Consider the following 20278-nt stretch of genomic DNA (forward strand, 5'->3'; position numbering starts at 1 on the left):
GGAGAAAAATCAATGTTTCCATCCTTTTTGCAATTAGTTTCTCTAGTTTGAAGACCCTTTTCAAACATTTTCCGCAAGCGGATTTATAAGCCAAGATGTCATCTCTACTAGAGTCATCAACGGCTGGCCGGGCGCACGTGACTCACCTACCATTGATAAAAAATCCAGAGGCGCACCCCTTTTGAACAAGAAATTACTCACCTCAGATAAACAAAAATGTGCTGCTGCTGCTGCGAATGTATGTCTGACATTTTCCTTGTGGTGCTATCTGTTCTTTTCCCACCACTTCCCGTGTGGATCCGCAGAGGCATCTGTTCAGCAGACTCTTTCATCAACATCTTGCTTTGTATTCTTGGCTACTTGCCTGGTTTGATCCACTCTTGGTACATTATTGCCAAGTATCCTCCATATACCCTCAACCAAGAACTGAGGGTCTACTATGTATACCAGAACTCGTCTGATTTGGAAAGCCAGCGAACTCCCGCTCGCCACTCTGTCAGCGTGGAGCCTGCCCCTGTTTCCACGCCTAATTATGCGTCGACAGACAACAGGGCAGAAAGAGAGCCCCTTCTAATAAACGACGCTCCTCCAGCATACACAGAGTTGCCTACAAACAAGTGATTTTTTTGTCAGAAGAACCCGTTATTTAAATAGAATATGCATGTGAGGAATAATATTGCAACGAAACGAAATGCTCATATTTAATACTATATCTTTGATCCTTGTGCTCTGTCATCTTCAGCTTACCGTATTTTTCGTCTTAGACTATCATTCAATCAATTCGTACTTCGTATGTTATCATGGAGGCGATAATGTCACGTGCGCACACCCGTCCTCGCTTATCTATCCATCAATATCATTCCACAAGCAGAAATAAACCACTACAGGCGATGAATCTTGTTTCCGCTTCAATTACGTCAATGGGGGACCCCAACTCGGAGAAATCTTCCGGTTCCAATCCAACGTCTATAAAACTAACAGATTCTATCAGAGACTGGTGGAATAGTTCTTCTTATCTCAGGAGTCCTACGCAAAAGGTTGCTCCGCCAAATGATTTAATTGCTGCTCGTGAACGGAACAGTACCATTGAGTACGAGTTGTTTCGTGCAATTCTATCGGAGAATGTCTACATCCATCCTCCCACGGAACACGGGTTGGAAAAAGCCGAAGAGCATAGTTCGCCTATACGAGGGCGTTTTCTAAATGTGGAGCTCAACGGAGAAGAGTCAGGCGACTTCATTCACGAGTTCGAGCTCAAAAACACTTCAGACCCGAGCCTTCCTCCACGCCACATTGTTTTCATTCATGGGTACATGGCAGCAATGGGATACTTTGTGAAAAACTTGGAGGCTTTTGCCACACTGTATGGCAACATCACCATTCATGTAATAGACATGCCTGGGTTTGGGAACTCGGCAAGACCACGCTTCCCTTCGGACATCATCAAACTACCTCGCAATGCAACCCATGACCAGGAAATCAACCGGGTTATTCGGGCTGAATGTTGGTTTATTGACCGTTTTGAAGCGTGGCGCAAAGCTCGGGAAATTGAACAGTTTGACCTTCTTGCTCATTCCATGGGCGCATACCTTTCAAGTTGCTACATCATGAAATACAATCTAAGGCCTGATGGTAAAAAAATCGTTCACAAGTTTATTATCATCAGCCCTATGGGAACAGAATCGAGTGAGGTGAGTTTGATCAATAACTCGAAGCTCCAGTACAATCACCACGAGGAGGGCGGCGATCCTTTGCGAGAAATCATCACTAGCCAGGATTTTGCGGAGGGTTCTCGAGAAGACGAAGTGACCAAGATATGGGAAATGTTGGGCAAGCCCAAGTTTCCTCGAAACGCATTGCTCAAAATGCTTTGGCAGTGGAACATTTCGCCATTCCAGGTCCTTCAATTACTTGGTCCTATGTACTCCAAAATTTTGTCTTACTGGTCTTTCCAAAGATTCAAGAACCTAAAGGCCAATGGAGTCGGGGAAGTGGAAAACGGAAACAGTGACCTAATCTTGAAACTTCACGAGTACTCTTATTCTATATTTAATCAGTACCAAGGATCTGGAGAGTTGGCTATAACAATATTAATCAACCATGAAATTTTACCAAGATTGCCTTTATGCGATCGGGGTTTTGCTGAACATCTCCAGCAAACTGGAGTCCAAACTATGTGGATGTATGGAGATAAAGACTGGATGAACCAAAAGGGAGGGGAGTATTGTGTTGAAAAGCTCCACAAATTAGGAGATAAATCTGCGAAGCTCGAAGTCATAAAAAATGCTGGCCATCATGTGTACTTAGACAACCCTGCCGACTTCAATTCTGCAGCAATAGCATTTCTTGGGTTATAGGTAAACTATACGATCGACAGTGCCTCTTTCAAGATCTGCGCAGCATTATCGGGAGTCATTTGGGACAAAAGCTGTAGTAAGGATCTCTTTTCAATTAACCTTTTCATCGACTCAGAAACATTGTAAGCGCTTTGAATTATGGAATCGTCAATACCAGCCAATTTGGCGACGTTTAGGCCATACAGGTTCGAAACAACTCCGCTCACTAGTTTGTAAAGAAAAATCACTTCGGGCCATTCAGATTCCTTCCCCTCGTTTCTCTTCTTTTCAACAAATGCCATGTGGAAATTTTTGACGTCGTTGAATTCGGTTTCTAATGTACTGAGAGAGGGAAAATGTGTAATGAATAGAGTTAATGGCTTTTTCTTGTCTTCAATAATATATCTGAGTATAGCATAAGCCAACGAAATTCCATCACTCGTCCCTGTTCCTCTTCCTATTTCATCTAAGATAACCAAAGATTTAGGCGTATAATTTTGGATAATATTAGCAGACTCCAACATTTCGACCAAGAAAGTTGATTTACCGCGAAGAATGTTATCAGAAGCTCCCATTCGAATGAATATTGAGTCGAAGATACCCATAGTTGCGCTAGAACACGGAAGAAGACAGCCAATTTGTGTCATGATCGCCAATAATGCAATTTGTTTCACATACGAAGATTTACCACCCATGTTAGGTCCAGTTATGATCAACACTCGGTTATCGTCTGTAGATAATTTAATGTCGTTTGGAACATATTGTCCATTGTTTTGAGGCAAATTAAGGAGAATTGGGTGGACGCTGTTTTTCACAGACATTACTTGTTCATCAACCAATTTAGGTCTGATGAATGTGACATCTCCAACATCTGCTGCTGATCTAGCTAAAGAGAGTAAACAGTCAAATGTTGCTAGATTATCAACAATTCGGCGAAGATAAATATATTCTGAATCAACTTCGCTGAGAAAGAAATTAAAACATTCATCACACGCTATTAACAACATATCATTATGATATTGAAGCTCCTTGTGCAATTTTGTAACTTCAGGTGTCCTGAAACGAGAAACAGTTTTCGTACCGCTTATTTTCACCCAATCAGAAGGAAGAGCATCCACATTTTTGCCATTTCTAACTTCAATTAAGTGCGTTTCCTTAAAGTTTGTGATAAAGGAAAGCTGAGGTCGCTTCAAAACTTTCCTTATATTCTGCAATTCTTCATCCAACTTACGTTCGACTCGGGCAATCTCATCTAGCTCCTTCGAAATCTTATGAAATTTTTCCTGGTTGAGGTCAAAAAACTTTATCTTTTGTTCATTAAGATTCTGATCACTTAATGCTCCACTAGGATTAATCAGTTTTAGAAGTTCATCGACTGTGTGGTTCTCACTGAGAGAAAGCATATCTTCTAGTATCGAGATCAATAGAGGGCAGTCATGAACAGATTTAAACTCTTCTATTCCTTTAGCGCCAAAGCTTCTGAAAAGTTCTAAAATGTCGTGAAATGAACGAAGCATGTTATACAAGTCTTTCCTCGTAATCTTATTTGACTTGTAAGTTGCGGAATAATGAATCTTAATGAGCAGACGATCCAAATCAACGCCTGACTTCCCAATTTTCATTACTGCTTGCTTGAATGCATCTAATATATGTACAAATGCACCACTTTTTAACACATCCACAGCTTTGGCTCTTTGTTCGATTTCTTCTCTTTTCACGAGCGGTCTATTGATCCATTTGCGCAATGTACGAGAACCTTTTCTTGTGAAAGTATTGTCTAGAAGCCAGAGTAGGGTCCCTTTTTTAGTTGTTGGATCTTCATTAACTTCAAAAATGTCAAGCGCTTTTAATGTGGAGGCTGGCAAAACCATGTACATATGAGCATCAGTGAGACTACTGAAGTTGGAAGGTATCGTGAATATGTTGCTGAGCTTGAACTCAGAAAGATAGTCTATCAATTCGATAATGCACGCTTGAATACCCAAAGGGTAATTCAAGGTATAATGTTCTGTCAAGTAAGCATTGTGTCCGTCTGGATCCACTGAAGAGAAAAATTCGTGCATATCGCTTTTGATTTCAGTTTCACTTCTTTGGATTTTTTGAGTTATTGCCATGGCGCTATTTTTGAGCTTAAGGACTTTAGATGTTTCCGGGGAGATTTTTTCATCTTCCGTGATAACGATTACCTCGCTGGGATTGAAGTACATGAGTCTCGTTTCTAGCTCGTCTCGAGATTGAGTATCAGAGAATACATCAAAAACAATATCTCCAGTTAGCGGCTGAACAGCAACAAGCGAGGTTTGCTTCGAGAAGTTCAGCTCATTTACGCATAAAACATATGTTTCTCCGTCCAAGGAATCGGCCACATTGTTGCTTCTGCTGATTGTAGGGTCGCCAGTTAGAAGTTCATCGCCCATGTATGTTGCCTTTGTATAAACTCCAGTGAGTTTTCTCTCAAACAAACCCGATTTATTTGAGCTCTCCACAGATTTGATGGCAGCTGTCTCTGTCTGTTTGACAACACCAACTTTCAATCCATGGTTCAATAAACGTTGGAGATGAACATGGAGACGATTGTCTGGAATCGAACAGTACGCGAACCGATCATGCGTTCGTTCATCCAATTCTAGGTTCCCGGGAAGAAGCATGATGTTTAGAAGCTTGGATGCTGTTACGGCGTCGTTTCCAAAGAACTTGAATTTGTAGCCGACTTGGATGGCCAAGATTTTGTCGCCATGATCCAGCTTAAGATCGATGAACTGTTTCTCGAGTGGGGTTAGCTTGGATTTCGCTGTGCTTGAAGCCGTTCTCTTTGCATTCTCCGAAGGCTTTTTCAGCGGAATTGCTCGTGCTTTCTTGGGCACAATGGGTGAGGTATTGTTCGAGTGAGTAAAATGCTCAAGTTTCCGTTTTATGGCATTGTCTTTGGTTGGAGTGTCTGCATCAGCACTTGGATTAGGAGAAGGGGTTACTTTTGTTTTGACAGGGGTGAAAAAACTACTAATGGATTTCTGCCTCTTGGAAGATCCAGACATGAATGTGGCCTACCAAAGATTATTTGTGCTTCCATGTCAAAGCGCGAACCAATATGTGCAATATGAGACTGGAAGCGTAAAAGCTTTCACAAAAACGATGAGAAACAAAATTCTACGGGCAGATTACTGGATATTAGAAAACTCCAACTTGGAATTGACTCTGGGTCTATCACAGTATCCATGTGGCGCCAAGAGAATTAGATTTCATCGATTCGTTGTTAACACATGCCTGTCTGAAATCGCACGGCGTAGCAGTATAGATGTGAAAGATACTATAACAGAGAGGAAACAAACGGGAAAATACAAATGCAAATACAAATGCAAATGCAAAAGGACAAAAAGTCAAAATAAAAATAATAGTAAAACGAAATAAACAACAAGTGGAACGGACCTCAATTAGCTTTGATATTGTATTTATCAGTCTGAAACGGGAATGCAATGCATCAAGCATTTAGTTCATGACTAATGTGGAGTGGATTAAATATGTAGATGTGTTAAAGAACAAACCAATGTATCAAAGGTAAAAATTCTATTGAAAGGGAAAGGCGCTCCATATTTTGCTAAATGTTGATGCAAGCTGCGTAATACGGCTATGGCTTTCTAAAATAAGGACACGGGTGGATTTAGATACTGTTGAACTCAACTATGCAACCTATTGCAATCTCTACCTATATGCCGCTTGAGAGACTCTAGTAAAAAAGCATATATTGTAAGCGTAATTTCAGACGAGCATCCTGTGCTTTTTGAAAATCTACTACAGTTAATCATTTGAAATGCTGTAACGAGGCAATTCCCGTATCGTATAATTATAGCTCAGTGTACCTGACATGAGTAAGCTTCATTTGGCGCTTTATTCGCCAGACTCATCCCGCACCCTCGTAAAACTGATGCTGCTGAGGTTTCGTGAGATCAATGTGCTCTCGTCGCCTTTGTTCTCCCTCACCAAAACTCGGGTTGGAGGCGACCTGTATGTTTGGGCATGGCTAGCAGGACCGTCGGGAGCAACGCCCACGGGCAGGACCACAACCGGACTTATGGATTCTTGCAGGCTGTGGCCATCAGCCATCCGACTGAGTTGGAAAGGTGGGCGCTTCACGCTTTCCGTGGCACTGCGTTGTCTCGAATGCTTGCGTGATAGGCTGCTGAGTGAATCCATAGTCAGAAGCGGAGAGTTGAAAACCGATGGCGTCGAGATGTTTCTCTTGAGCGAATGAGACTTTGATTTCTGCGGAGAAAGGCCCGGCAGCAGTTTGAACAGCGACCCTCGCGACCGTACTGCTGCATCTGCAGCTGAGCGGGCCATGGACGAATGAGCAGACACGTCCACAGGTTTTTGGGATGACGACACAGACCAACGGCGTAGGTTTTGCATCGGCATAGATGCTGTAGCGGTTGGTCTTGCAGAAGCAGGAACACCGCCTTTAGCAGCCTTGAATGTGGTCACCAAAGGCGACAGAGTGCCAGAGTCGCTCATTGACGATTTTCTGCTGGCTTCACGAGCCGATATACCTCCACTTCCAGCCTCCAGCGCCTCATCGGCCTGACGAGCTTTATGGATGCGATACAGCGGAGATATAGTTATGGATTTGAGTGATGGTGCAGCCATGGAAACGTCATTTTGATTGGGCGTTAAAGGAGCCACCATAGTGCCCTGGGTCAAGCTGGGAGTCCGAAGAGCCAGGAGAGAATGACCTTGGTTGAAAGGTAGAACAGTGTTGGCACGAGCCCTCTTTTCTTGCGCAACTTCAATGGGCGAATGGAGGTCGGGCACAGACGAATTTGGAAGAGACCTCAGGTGCTGTCTACCGTTTTTCTCTTTTTCTGTTGTGTCAAACGACGCCTGTGATTCGTTGGCAGGCGTCATGGGATGCACTGGATTGATTGGGTTGAGAAGGATGCCTGTTTCTCCGCCTGCGGAAGATGAGTGAGACAAGTAAGTGGAGCCGTCGTTGGCCAAAGAAGATGAGGCCGAGCTGTGCACAGACCCTTTTCTGGAAAGGCCATTCATGCGATCAAAAACGTACATGGACAGAGACAAATCCCATGTGCTTGGGTCACGCAAGGCAATTTCTTCATTGACAGCTTGATCAATCCATTTTTCTCGAAGTACAGTATACTTTGCCCCCAACTCGAACGATGCGGCATAGTCCACGGCTTTCCAGCCCTTGACATTAAGCATTTCTTCAAACGTTCTGATCTCCTCAAGGGCTATGCTTTTGAGTTCTGTTGCACTCTTGTCGGATGCAGATGGCGCTTCGCCGATTTTTCCACTGGCTATCGTTTTTGTAGGCAGCGATTCCAGATCGTCAGGTGAACTTAGGCTCTGCTTTAAACGGCTGCTGGCAACAAATTTGATGAGTTCTCGAAGGCACAGTAGATCACCGTATGCGAAACATAGATGGAGACACGAGTCTCCGTTGGAGTCTTGCACTTTCCAATCGGCGCCATACTCTAACAAGAGTTTAAGTCCGTCGGCGAAACGGTACATGCAACAGAAGTGAAGCGGCGTTCGGAGCTTCGGGCCGCCGCGGAAGTTGATCCAAAAGTCTGACGAGAACTCCTGGAGAAGGAAATGAAGTGTTTGGGAATGGTGGTTCATCAAGGGCATATGGAGTACGGTCAAGTTGTCAAACGTGAGAAGATCTATTTTGCTGATACCGTTGGCGCCGCTGCTCAGATGGAGCTTGTTCATGAGCGAAACCAAATGGAAGCACACCAAATACTTGCCGTGGAAAGATGCATAGTGGAGATTGCACCATCCTTGGTTATTAGGATCAATGTTAAGCAAGAGTTCAGGAAACTTGGACAAGAGTCGCTTGGTGATGGGCAAATTACCTTTGATGATTGCAGTTCTGAGTCTCTCTGGCGGGTCTTGCATGACTCAGAATGTACACGCAGCCTTGAATATATTGGTGCTACCAGTGGGAAAGCCGAAAAAGGGAAAAGTGAGGGAAGCTTAGTATACTTCACTCGCTCCATTACTGTATAATGGGTTTCTAGAAGACGCGCGCATCCAACCACAGCATTCTTAAGCAAGAGGGAAAAGCCAATGGGGTACAGGCAACGCTTAGAAAGCATGTCATTTTTACAATGTGTGTTTGATGGTTCTTTTAATATAAATAGTACAAAAGGCGCTGGGCCAGGATATCAAAATAAGACTGATAGCGAAAGAAAGTATCATGCGAACAATGAAACAGTGCATGTCCCAGTGCTCTGAACGATAGAGAGAAATGGAATTAAATCTCTTTAGAGTATAGCGTTGTTATCGCTCATGAGAGGTTCGCTCACCAAAACCATCCCTTAGCCTTGTACTTGGCCAAGTCACTGGCTGGCACCACAGTGGTGACACAAACTGGTGCGCACGAGCCTGATGGAACAGGTACCAAAGTGGAGGCAGTGGCCTGTGTGGTTTCTTCCCCAGGAGCTTTAGTTGACTCGGTTGGTGGGATGGCAGTTGAAGTAGTCAAGACAGTAGTCGTGCAAGAATCACAGGCTGGAGCAGAAGATTCAGGACCTGGTGCTGGAGCAGATGGCAGAGGACCTGGGGCTGGAGCAGAAGATTCAGGACCTGGTGCTGGAGCAGAGGATTCTGGGCCTGGAGCTGGAGCAGATGGCAGAGGACCTGGGGCTGGAGCAGAAGATTCTGGGCCTGGAGCTGGAGCAGATGGCAGAGGACCTGGGGCTGGAGCAGAAGATTCTGGGCCTGGAGCTGGAGCAGATGGCAGAGGACCTGGTGCTGGAGCAGAAGATTCTGGGCCTGGTGCTGGAGCAGAGGATTCTGGGCCTGGAGCTGGAGCAGATGGCAGAGGACCTGGTGCTGGAGCAGAAGATTCTGGGCCTGGTGCTGGAGCAGAGGATTCTGGGCCTGGAGCTGGAGCAGATGGCAGAGGACCTGGTGCTGGAGCAGAAGATTCTGGACCTGGGGCTGGAGCAGAAGATTCAGGACCTGGGGCTGGAGCAGAGGATTCTGGGCCTGGAGCTGGAGCAGATGGCAGAGGGCCTGGGGCTGGAGCAGAAGATTCAGGGCCTGGGGCTGGAGCAGAGGATTCTGGGCCTGGAGCTGGAGCAGAAGATTCTGGGCCTGGAGCTGGAGCAGAGGATTCCGGGCCTGGGGCTGGAGCAGAGGATTCCGGGCCTGGGGCTGGAGCAGAGGATTCCGGGCCTGGGGCTGGAGCAGAAGTCGACGACTCTGGTGGGCAGTACGTGCTTGTCTCAGTCTCTGGAGCAGTAGTTGTTGTTGTCACATCTGGGGTGCAAGAGACACCATTACATTCAGTTGATGGGACTTCAGAAGAAGCCGGTGGTGCCTCAGTTGAAGATGGTGGAACCTCGGTAGACGATGGTGGAACTTCAGAAGATGGAATCTCAGACGTAGGTGGAACCTTAGAAGAACATGGTGGGACTTCAGAGGAAGATGGTGGAACTTCAGTTGAGGATGGTGGGACTTCAGATGAAGATGGTGGAACCTCAGAGGAAGATGGTGGAACCTCAGAGGAAGATGGTGGAACCTCAGAGGAAGATGGTGGAACCTCAGATGAAGATGGTGGAACCTCAGATGAAGATGGTGGGACTTCGGAAGAAGATGGTGGAACCTCAGAGGAAGATGGTGGAACCTCAGATGAAGATGGTGGGACTTCGGAAGAAGATGGAGGAACTTCAGAAGAAGATGGTGGGACTTCAGAAGAAGATGGTGGAACTTCAGAAGAAGTTGGTGGGACTTCGGTGGAGGAAGATGGTGGGACTTCAGAAGAAGTTGGTGGAACTTCGGTGGAGGAAGATGGGGCCTCAGAAGTTGGTGGAACCTCAGAGGAAGATGGTGGAACCTCAGAGGAAGATGGTGGCACTTCAGAAGAAGATGGTGGCACTTCAGATGAAGATGGTGGAACCTCAGAGGAAGTTGGTGGGACTTCAGATGATGTTGGTGGGACTTCGGTGGAGGAAGATGGAGCCTCAGAAGTTGGTGGCACTTCAGTAGAAGATGGTGGCACTTCAGTTGAGGATGGTGGAACCTCAGTAGAGGATGGTGGAACTTCGGTGGAAGACTTGATCGAGGTGCTCGAAGTTGTACAGTCACAGTCCCAACAGAAGTTTGGCAAAATACCCTTTTTGTCAATGATCTTCTCGAAAATGTCGAAGAAAGACTTTTTGGACAGCAAAGATGCAGTTGAGCCAGTCAGGGAGAAAAAGTCAGAGGTCGAAGGAGCAGAGCCAAGAGCACCGCCGGCGGAAGAAAAGCCCCAAGAGATCTTTTTGCCGAAGACCGAGGAGAAGGCTTCAAAACAATTCAGAGGTTTTTCGATGATATCACAGTTGAGCTTCAAAGTCTTTGGCAAGCAACACTTTCCACCCCACTGGATTGGCTTCACAACAATGGAACTAGACCACTTGGCCCAGTTTTCAATGAGAGAGTGGCCTTCTTCAATCAAGGCAAACTTATCCTGGGCGCAGCCAGTACCAGAAAAGTAAAGGTTGGAAACACTTTGTTGCAATTCACTCAAGATGTGGGCCTTTTCAGCCTCAAAGTTACAGGTGACTTTAAAGAGGCCTTCGCCAACAGCCTCAGCTTTGGAAACAGCAAAGTTGGCTAAGGGAGCCAAAGCACCAAAGGTTCTTTTTTCATTGTCTTCACGCTTTCCGCCTTCAACGGAGTAGATGTTTGTGCTTTCACACTGAGGCTTGTCCCAAGGGAACTTGAAGCCTTCGGTCAAATCGATAAAGGTTCTTTTGGCGACATACTGGGCCTGCACCAAGGCGATAATCCAAACCAAGACTACCGAGAGTCTAGTCAACGAAACTTGTTGCATAGCGAAGGACAAAGTTAGGAGATGTTAAAGTTTGGTTGGAGACAAGAAAGGGTCATGGCGGCTAGAGCCCCGATTATATATGCGGTTGACCATGACTCGATCTGGGTCAAGAAAAGACAGATGAAAACCTGCAACAGTACAAATGTCAACAAAAACACACATGCAGCAATTGGTGCTTGTGCACAAGCGCAGCCACATGTATTGTCCGAGGTGGAACTTGTGGTTTGAAGATTGCAAAATGGCAGTGGTTGGTGCGGCCGTGCAGGACGGTGATCGCTCGCCCCAATCGGCCACCGGTCTTCGTTTTGAGCCGGGCCAAAGCCAAACAGCGGGCAATTGACAAGCTCCATGGTCCATTGCCTGTGCGAGAAGGCTACAGTGGGCAGTATTTTGTCGCAGCCGCTGCCTTTCCCACACAATTGGTGGAGGTGGCTGTTTTGCTGGGGCGGCTTTGCGCAGGGCCTTTGCCGGTTAGGCATGGAGCCGCGTATTTTCGCCAGTGTGCAAACGGTAAAGCGAGAGAAAACTTGCGCCATGCGTGGGAATGCTCTTGTCGCGAACACCCATTTGCCTCGGCTAATTTTTATCTAGGACCCTAAAATGCACCCCTAAGATTCGGCCGGCTATAGTGGGCGCTAGAGCGACTAGGGTGCGCCCATTGACTGAGACAAGCAGATCCTACGCCAGCACAAGCTTTGTCAGCGGACGAAAAGGCCAAGGCATAGCCAGAAGACAGGGTCCGCGGCCACATCTGATGGATTGCCCAATGCAAAGCTACGGCTGTGGGGGAAACAGAATCGGGAAGGTTATGAGATGTGCGAGAAACAGCAGCGGGCGGTTTGCGAATGGAAAACCTTCTGCGCCTGCACACCCGTGTGAGGATTGGATGTCGAAGGCCGCCTACGCTAGAATTGCTAATGCAAGGTTATTTTTGCTTAATTTTGTTTTTTCACGAGCCGCGGGGCTTGGGCAAAGCCCGTCTGGGCCCAGAAACGGCCGGGCCGATGGAGGCCCGTGACTTGTGGAGCGTGGGTGATGTAGGCTCGTAATGCAGAGTTGCGAGGCCAACGAAGATCTCGTAGGCCCGTTTTGGGTGGCCCGGGAATATTTTTTGCAAAGTTTGCTTGTGCTGTTTTTGGCGCCGTATTTTGGAAATGCCCTCTTGTGGTGAAGCCACCTTAACTTTAGCGGGCTCTAGGTGCCCTGGGCCGTATTGTCATGTGCCTTTGTTCGGCCCTGGCTAAATGCACGTAGAAGCATGCGCGCGCGCCTAATGTGCTCTTCTGGACTGTTCGTATTCGCTCTTGTTTGGCGCACCGGCACCAATGTGTTGGGCGGCCGCCTGCCTCACGTGCCCGTTTGCGCGATCCGAGATAATATTCACCGGGCTACATCCTCATAGCATACAACCATGTCCGGCGGCCTTCGATTGGTGGCGGTCAGTGACATACAGGGCAACTGGGATGCGCTAGATTTGATTGCGGGCCAACACAAAGCAGGCGCGATTATCCACACGGGCAACTTTGGTTTTTGGAATTCCGGAACCGTTGGCCGGGCTCTGGATGTGGGCTACTTGAAACAGATTGTGGCGTTTCTGGATGTCTTGCCGCAGAAGACCGTGCTTGCGCTAAACAACTTGTCCACCATAAACGGCTCCGCGGCGCACAAGTCGGGCGACAAGCCGGTTGAACTGCCAGACTTCAAAGATGAATTGGCCAAGGTGGAACTGCTATCGCACATGGACAAGTACATTAGCGGCGAGAAGACACTTCCGTGCCCCGTCTACACCATAGTGGGTCCTTTGGACGACCCCGTGATTGTTGAAGAGGTGATGTGTGGTGCGGTCGACATCCCCAATCTCCACATTGTTTCGCATGATCAGGCCTACACTTTGAAAGTGCTGGAAAACGGGCCAGACGTTCAGCTCTACGGATTGGGCGGCAACCTCAAGGTGCACAGTCTCTTTGACAATGGATCTGTTGACGGCCGCTTGTGCGGGAAAGTCGGTGATTTGTGGATTACGTTGGCCCAGGTGGCACACTTATTCTTGAACCACCAGCTGTTGCAAGAGAATGGACCGTCCATCAAGATCTTCATGTCCCACTCGCCGGTGATCAAGACACCTTTACTCGAGCACTTGGCCATTATCACAGGTGCAGATTTCACCATCAGCCAAGGCTTGCATTTCAAGTATCCGGTTCTGGGCAACGGAATGAGTTTTGTCGACAGCATGGGCGGCTCTGCCGGCTACATTGAAAATTACAGGTCCAAGTTCTCGCGGCTACGGATGATTTTGGGCGAGCTTTGGCTCGTCATCAAGGATGACGTGAACCGGATACTTGCCGCAGACACCGAAATGAGAAATCTTATAGAGTTGGGGCTAAGTCTATTTGACAAAATCCCCGTCACCATCGGCGACTCGACAGAAAGCATAGTGAAATTGACACTCGGGGCTGCGGAAGAAGAAAACGCCGACGACATGGAGGTGAGCAAGTTGAGCTTGAAGAAGATCAACGACATGTACTTTTCCGCATATTACAATCTCTGGCACTTCAATCTCTGCGACCACATGATTAATACTGGAATGCCAGATCGACAGGACATGGACCGTGAGGAAATGTCCGACGAACGAGAAGAAGAGCCAACAGAGTTTAATGTGATGGTGTTCAGTCTAAGTCCCAAGGGAAACTTTCGGCTTGTGCATTGCAACAGCCAGGGATTCAACTTCCAAGTTCCCAAGGCAACCCCAGGCACGGAGACAGAGGCTTCGGGCAACAGCTCTGACGAGGGCACCGTTCGTGCGCAAGAGTACTCCCCTGAATACGATGGGGAAGCCAAAACGGACCGCAGCGACGACATCCGCAGAACAAAGGAGCTTCTCAACAGCACATACAAGGACTACCGAGCCCGCGGAAGAGGGCGGGGCCGAGGTGCTCGCGGAGCAAGAGGCGGGAAAAGAGGACGGCCGGCCCGGTGACGCTTGCCCGCACAACGTTTCTACATATCAATATACAAGAATGGCGTGGGCCACTTAACGAAGAATGTTTATTGACTTGACGGCCGATGCCGATGGTATGTGACGGACAGGAACCGTAGACATGGGGTAGACTCGGTCCATGGAAAGATGTGATGTGATGCATTAGTGGTGGCCCCCAATGAAGTCCTCCTTGACTCTGTAGAAAATGTAAAACCACATGGTGGCACCAAGGAACTTGGCGCCCCACTTGACCTTGGGGTCCACGTGAGGCTTGCTCACGGGCGCATGGCGAATGTACTTGGCAATGTGGTGGGCGGCCATTCTGGAGTTCTGAGCTTGAAGCTTGGTAGTTTTTTTTATCGCACTCGTGGTTGGTGGAGCTTGTGCTTGTGTGCAGGCCGCGAGCCTACTGTAGATTTGCAAGAACACCACCACCTCCGAGGCTAGCGGCCTATACAAGCAATTGGGAAACAGGGCTGCTACAGCGGGGAAATTGGCGGCTTTGCGGTTGCACTCGTAAAGCACTTACGAGCGTTACTGAAATGCGCCTGCGACTAAACAGGACCGCCGTGGGGGCAAGTTGGCCGTTTCGGGAAGGCTTGTGTTCATGCATATAGGCTCTTGGGCCCATTGTACTATTAGTGGTGAATGTGCCGATTGGCTTGGCTACGCGAAATCTCACGGCACGGGCTCCAACTGCTAGCCGGTTGTGTGAGCTTGCGTTTGAGGTGGCGGCAAGTTTCTTTGTCTGGACTCAGATTGCTGTGAGCAGATGCGGTGGAGACACCCTTGTTTTCCGGATCGAACCGTGGCCCAAGGCACTCTTGGTTCCCGTCGATATCTATTTAATTTTAGGTACTCCATCGTATTTGCTACTGCTGTTTACGGTGACTGTGAGAACAATTGCAGTTTGTGCCTAAGTCTTGTAATTGTAGTCTACTATGAGCAATGGCTGCTCCCGATAAGAGGGGTGTACTACACCGAGTCTTCGTCGTGTTACCAGTGGACCAATTGCGCCGTCAATGCAAGCGAATCCTCTTGTCTCGCGTTTATACGTTCGCGGACGCCAAGCGGACGTGTCATCTTGAATGGCTGAAAGGTTCGATTGACGTTTTGGGCCACGGATCGGCTACGTGCGTCACTTTCAATTGTCTGCTATAATTAGGCGGATATTTTTGGGCCAACAAGGCTAACGGTGGGCCAGTATCATCTTCGCCTGGTGATTTCTTTGTGCTTCTATTTTTTATTGGCCCTTGTATTTTTTCTTCTGTGTGCAAACATTTGGCTGATACAATGGTCTCACCTTTCTCTACTTTAGAAATATTTAGTCAGGCTGGAAGGTAGTGGCGACTCTGCCTTCTTGAGGTGACGAAGTGATGCCGTGCTGACCTAGATTGGTGGAAGGATTGTAGAATAAGCAAAATCAACCTATTGGAAACTTTTGACTGAAATAAAACCTTGACAGTAGAATACTCTCACCAACTGATTGAAAAAGTATGTTGGAGTTACCTTTCAATGTATTCTTGCTTTGATCTAGTGAAAGTCATGGACAATTTCTCCATGACTAATTGACTCCAGCAATTCGTCAGGCCGGATCGGGAAAACGAACGATCTGCATAAGTTCTGAAACGCACATCATATGGAGCCATTCGCATTTTGTGTAAATTACGGCAAGAGCGGGACAAAAGTGAAAAAAGCTTGGAAGGCTCAAAAAAATACACAGTGTTTCACCTTCACTTCTTGAAATCAGCACAAGTGGTGAATGATTCACAAAACCTAGAGACAATACAGAAAAGGCCGAAATGGCATCTTCGACTCTATCGAAAGTGACAGGCGCGCACGTGACCGCACTTTCGACCAGATTAAAAATAGCCTAAAGTGCTGGTTAAGTGTTTTTCCATGCTTGACAGAAGCATCACTGTGCAGGACACCAGCCATGTATTTATGCGCACATCACACCTCCACATTTGTCTGCAAAGATATGACTGGTGGATCTGCCTGATCTGAGTTTTCAGCCAGCATCTATGCACATATACGGCAAATAAGCCAGCGCCAGAAGCCGCAATGGCTGTGTCAAAGCTGCCACCGGCAGGGGTAGATCATGTCTGGACCGATTTGGATAAACGTATTTAAACAGTTGCAATCGTTCCCCATAGATGTTTTTTTCATCACTACAAACAACAACTACATCCATCAATCTACTATGAAGTACTCTCTCACCGCATTGGCTTTGGCTGCCGGCTCTTTGGCTGCAACTATTCCATCTGAGCCATGGACCACCTTGACACCTACTGCAACTTTCTCTGGTGCCAAGACTGACCACACTGCCAAGTTTGGTATCCAAATTGTCACCTTTTCGCTGACTTCTTCTTCCGCTCTGGCCACTCCTTCTGCTGAGAAGAGAGACGTTGTCAACCAGATTGGCGATGGTCAAGTGCAAAAGCAAACCTCCGAGACTCTTTCTTCTGTGCCTGCCACCACCACAGCCCCAGTTGTCAACCAAATTGGCGATGGCCAAATCCAACACCAGACTGTTTCTGTTGTCAACCAAATCGGTGACGGCCAGATCCAGCACCAAACCGCCCATGTTGTCAACCAGATCGGCGATGGCCAAATCCAACACCAAACCGCTTCCGTGGTGAACCAAATCGGTGATGGCCAAATCCAACACCAAACTGCCTCTGCCGTGAAGCAGATTGGTGACGGTCAAATCCAACACCAAACCACCACTGCCACCACTGCCACTGGTGCCGCTCAAATCAGCGACGGCCAAGTTCAGGCCTCTGCCACCGCTTCTCCAGATGGAGTCATCCCAGAAGCTTGTCTCACGGCGGACTCTTTGGTGATGGAGTTGAAGAACTCTGTCTTGACTGATGGACACGGCAGAATCGGTGCCATTGTTGCCAACAGACAATTCCAATTCGATGGTCCTCCACCACAAGCTGGTTCCATCTACGCTGCTGGCTGGTCCATCACTGACGACGGACTTTTGGCTTTGGGTGACTCTGACGTTTTCTACCAGTGCAAGTCCGGTGACTTCTACAACTTGTACGATGAAAATGTTGCCAAGCAATGTGAAGCAGTTCATCTTAGTGTCATCGACTTGGTCAGCTGTTAAGCAGGAAATTTGGGTTAAGGGTTTAATTTTTGTGTAATTAAAATATATTGTTTGAAAAGTAACATCTACTGTAGAGATTCACTTATCTTTCCTTGTTGAAGGGCGGCCATGCAATCGTTATTTATTTCTACCTTTGAAGTTTCTCTCCACTTCTTCCTATTCTCTTCCCATCTACTTTAATGTTGCGTATTTGTATAATTTGCTATAATGGCTTTTGGCGTGTCTATCGTCTCAAAAATCCCTTCTGGCGCCGTGTACTCGAGTCCAGATGGTTGGTCATGGTATATGCAACACTAGTGTACAAGGAACTATCTCCACTCATCATGATAGAATCATCCATGTCACCATCATCGTAATGGAGTGTGACAGAGCTGAAGTTCGCAAATGGATCTTCATCTGAAGCATTGAACTTGGAGCTGTTTTCCACTGAAGTCTCTTCACTCTTCATATCTTCTTGTTGCGGCTTCTTGTCGGTCTTTTTCGTTCTTGTGAGAACTGGAATCATTGGGGGCTTTTGGTTTCGCAATAACGCCCATTGTGTGTTTTTGAAGAAAGCATGCGATTTAATGTCTGAAGCACCCATTTTAGAACCCAATCTTTTGGTTTCGTCCTTCACCAATAATTTTTTTATGAGATTTTTGCAGGATGACGACACAGCATGAGTGTCTGCAAACCGAACATCCTTCTTCAAAACGTTGCTGAAAGTAGCCTTACGATCACGTCCTTTGAAGGGTGTGGTTCCATAGAGCATTTCGTAAATGAAAATACCCAAAGTCCACCAATCAACTGCACTCGTGTGACCTTTTCCTCTGATCACCTCTGGTGCAATATATTCTTCTGTTCCAACAAAAGAGTTGGTACGGAAGCCATCGATACAAGCCTTTGTGTCAATGGTGGGGTTTGCCAGATGATTTGTTTTGCTGAATTGAATTTCGGGGTTTTTGGCATTTGCTGATTGCTTGGACAAGTCAAAGTCGCTAAGCATAATGTGTCCCAGCTGATGTAACAAGATGTTTTCGGGCTTGAGGTCTCTATAAATGAAACCCATCAAGTGTAAGTATTCCAATGCGGCAGTTACTTCTGCAGCGTAGAACCTTGCGTCATCTTCGCTAATTGTCTTGGATTCACGTGTCTGTAAAGCCCGAAAGAATTCACCTCCCATGCAATACTCCATACAAAGGTAAAGAGAATCAGCCAGTTGGAATGAGTGATACAATGTCACAATAAAAGGGTGGTTGCTAGTGGCCAAAATTTCCTGTTCCGCCAACGCACGCTTAATTTTGTTCCGCTCAATCATCTCCTTCTTATTGAGCACCTTCATGGCATAAAGTCTGGACGATGCCTTTTCTCGCACTAAAAACACTTTTCCCACGTCTCCTTTGCCCAAAAGACGGATCTTCTCGAAGCAATCCGGACTCACTTGTACGTCCATGATCTTTGTCGCCAGGTGCGAATACATTCGGCCTTGTGTACTTGTTCTAGGCCGTCCTTTAGTAAGGTTGAGTTCGCCAATATGCTCGTGGATATTGAACTCCTTGGTAGTTTCTTGCGTTTGGGATTTGTCATTGAGCAATAAATGAACTAGAGGCGCTGAAGCAACTCTTCGAAGAGTTTTCCTGAGGGGTGTAGGATTGCTGAGGTTGCCCATTTGGCCCTGTGAACGTCGGGACTGAGAGACATTCTCTTCACACTTGCTCTTGTCATTTTTTTGCTGAAGAGCTTCACTCTCTTCCTTAATAAGATCCTGTAAGGAAGAACCTTTGTATTCGTTGTCCAGATGGCCTGACTCGTGCGAGTTAGCTTCGCTTGCGAAGATAATCGAGTCATTATGACGAAGGGATACAGCAATTTGATTTTTAGAGTTGGGCCGTCCTTCGTAGTGCTGTTTCTGAGCATCCATATGAGGGGGGAAGCCTTGATGAGCAAAGTAAGGGTTCTGTTGAACGACAGGACTCGTTTTCTCGGACTGCTGTTGCTCGGGTGCTTTGGCATAGGGGATCTGGTTTAAAGGCGTGGACACCAGTCGCTTTCGGCCCAACGAGAACATTCGTAGCATGCTGGGAGTAGCTTCCTGGCCTACAGGACGCCCATCGTTTGTGTTTTGGTCTCCGATTTGAGATTCGCTACCACTCGTATCTGTCTCATGATTAAGTTTTGGGCTAGATTTTAGCTCTTGTCTTGGCTCAAATTTGTTTTCTTGCTTGATGTCAGGCAGAGCAGAAAACCTCAAGAACGACTTCAACTTGACGAGACCGGTGGGTTTTTTCGAATCCAGCTCTGTGTCTGGAGTTACCTCTGATGGAGTTTGAGGCTGAGACTGATCTTGGTCGCTGTCATGGTCTTTGAAGAAAAACCTCGTCATTGAGATGGAGCGAGACCGAGAACCTGTCTTCTTCTCATCCACCGGCGTGGGAGGCTTCCAGATGTTGTCATCGTCCATATCGGATGGTTTGGTTCCATTCAGATGGAGGAAAGATGGGTATAAGTTCACCATAACTTGTTTATGAAAGATATAGCACGCACCGTACGAGGACGTGAGTGCAATGAAAAGTCAATGCGTTATACCACCCTATTGAAGAATCCCAGATGGGCGGGGGATGTATTCTGGAAATCTTGACACCTAAAAGGAGTAGGTGGACAGTAGGGTCGGAAACAGATGGGGATTTTCTGATCCAAAAGAAAAATGCAAAGGCAAATGAGCGTGCAGCCTGACTCACCAAACACAGGGAAATCTGCTTTTGTGTATGACTCTGATGCGGTCACTTACGTTGTTCCTGATAACGGCGATCTGATTTTCTACATGTTACACTTGGGCCATATATGCACACAGGACAATGCAGGAGGAGGAGACATAGCAAACACCAGTCAAAACAACAATCTGCGGCAGATGAGCCAGGATTTCAGCACGGAATCCTTTTCCCTTGGCCTCTTTTGCCCGATCTTTTCCCCTCTTGCTTGACATTTTTTTTGTCCACCGACTTACTTCCACCCGTAGTAATCGTGGCTCA

The 20278-nt window shown here is 47.0% G+C and overlaps 8 protein-coding genes across 8 annotated transcripts; 4 read left to right on the top strand and 4 right to left on the bottom strand. All coding sequences in view use genetic code 12, as the record gives it.

Annotated features, from left to right (window-relative positions):
* Window positions 1-216: 216 nt before the first annotated feature.
* On the top strand, window positions 217-621 carry FOB63_003961 (YqaE/Pmp3 family membrane protein; the record flags this gene model as incomplete). The annotated part of the gene is made up of 1 exon (XM_002614477.2): window positions 217-621. One exon carries the CDS (start codon window positions 217-219, stop codon window positions 619-621), a length of 405 nt encoding a protein of 134 aa, XP_002614523.2.
* Window positions 622-800: 179 nt separating this feature from the next.
* Window positions 801-2357, top strand: FOB63_003962 (uncharacterized protein; the record flags this gene model as incomplete). Its single annotated transcript, XM_002614476.2, has 1 exon — window positions 801-2357. The coding sequence occupies one exon, from the start codon at window positions 801-803 to the stop codon at window positions 2355-2357; it is 1557 nt and encodes a 518-aa protein (XP_002614522.2).
* A 5-nt stretch (window positions 2358-2362) lies between these two features.
* On the bottom strand, window positions 2363-5371 carry MSH3 (mismatch repair protein; the record flags this gene model as incomplete). Its single annotated transcript, XM_002614475.2, has 1 exon — window positions 2363-5371. One exon carries the CDS (start codon window positions 5369-5371, stop codon window positions 2363-2365), a length of 3009 nt encoding a protein of 1002 aa, XP_002614521.2.
* An 850-nt stretch (window positions 5372-6221) lies between these two features.
* FOB63_003964 (uncharacterized protein) lies at window positions 6222-8249 on the bottom strand (the record flags this gene model as incomplete). Its single annotated transcript, XM_002614474.2, has 1 exon — window positions 6222-8249. The coding sequence occupies one exon, from the start codon at window positions 8247-8249 to the stop codon at window positions 6222-6224; it is 2028 nt and encodes a 675-aa protein (XP_002614520.2).
* Window positions 8250-8655: 406 nt separating this feature from the next.
* FOB63_003965 (Flo11 domain family protein) lies at window positions 8656-11175 on the bottom strand (the record flags this gene model as incomplete). The annotated part of the gene is made up of 1 exon (XM_002614471.2): window positions 8656-11175. One exon carries the CDS (start codon window positions 11173-11175, stop codon window positions 8656-8658), a length of 2520 nt encoding a protein of 839 aa, XP_002614517.2.
* A 1411-nt stretch (window positions 11176-12586) lies between these two features.
* Window positions 12587-14152, top strand: FOB63_003966 (uncharacterized protein; the record flags this gene model as incomplete). The annotated part of the gene is made up of 1 exon (XM_002614469.2): window positions 12587-14152. One exon carries the CDS (start codon window positions 12587-12589, stop codon window positions 14150-14152), a length of 1566 nt encoding a protein of 521 aa, XP_002614515.2.
* A 2101-nt stretch (window positions 14153-16253) lies between these two features.
* PIR1 (beta-1,3-glucan linked protein) lies at window positions 16254-17270 on the top strand (the record flags this gene model as incomplete). The annotated part of the gene is made up of 1 exon (XM_002614468.2): window positions 16254-17270. The coding sequence occupies one exon, from the start codon at window positions 16254-16256 to the stop codon at window positions 17268-17270; it is 1017 nt and encodes a 338-aa protein (XP_002614514.2).
* Window positions 17271-17493: 223 nt separating this feature from the next.
* On the bottom strand, window positions 17494-19764 carry FOB63_003968 (serine/threonine protein kinase; the record flags this gene model as incomplete). Its single annotated transcript, XM_002614466.2, has 1 exon — window positions 17494-19764. One exon carries the CDS (start codon window positions 19762-19764, stop codon window positions 17494-17496), a length of 2271 nt encoding a protein of 756 aa, XP_002614512.2.
* Window positions 19765-20278: the final 514 nt, after the last annotated feature.

This window comes from Clavispora lusitaniae (genome assembly GCF_014636115.1).
Source record: "Clavispora lusitaniae strain FDAARGOS_655 chromosome Unknown tig00000185_pilon, whole genome shotgun sequence".
In the NCBI taxonomy this organism is placed as follows: Eukaryota; Fungi; Ascomycota; class Pichiomycetes; order Serinales; family Metschnikowiaceae; genus Clavispora; species Clavispora lusitaniae.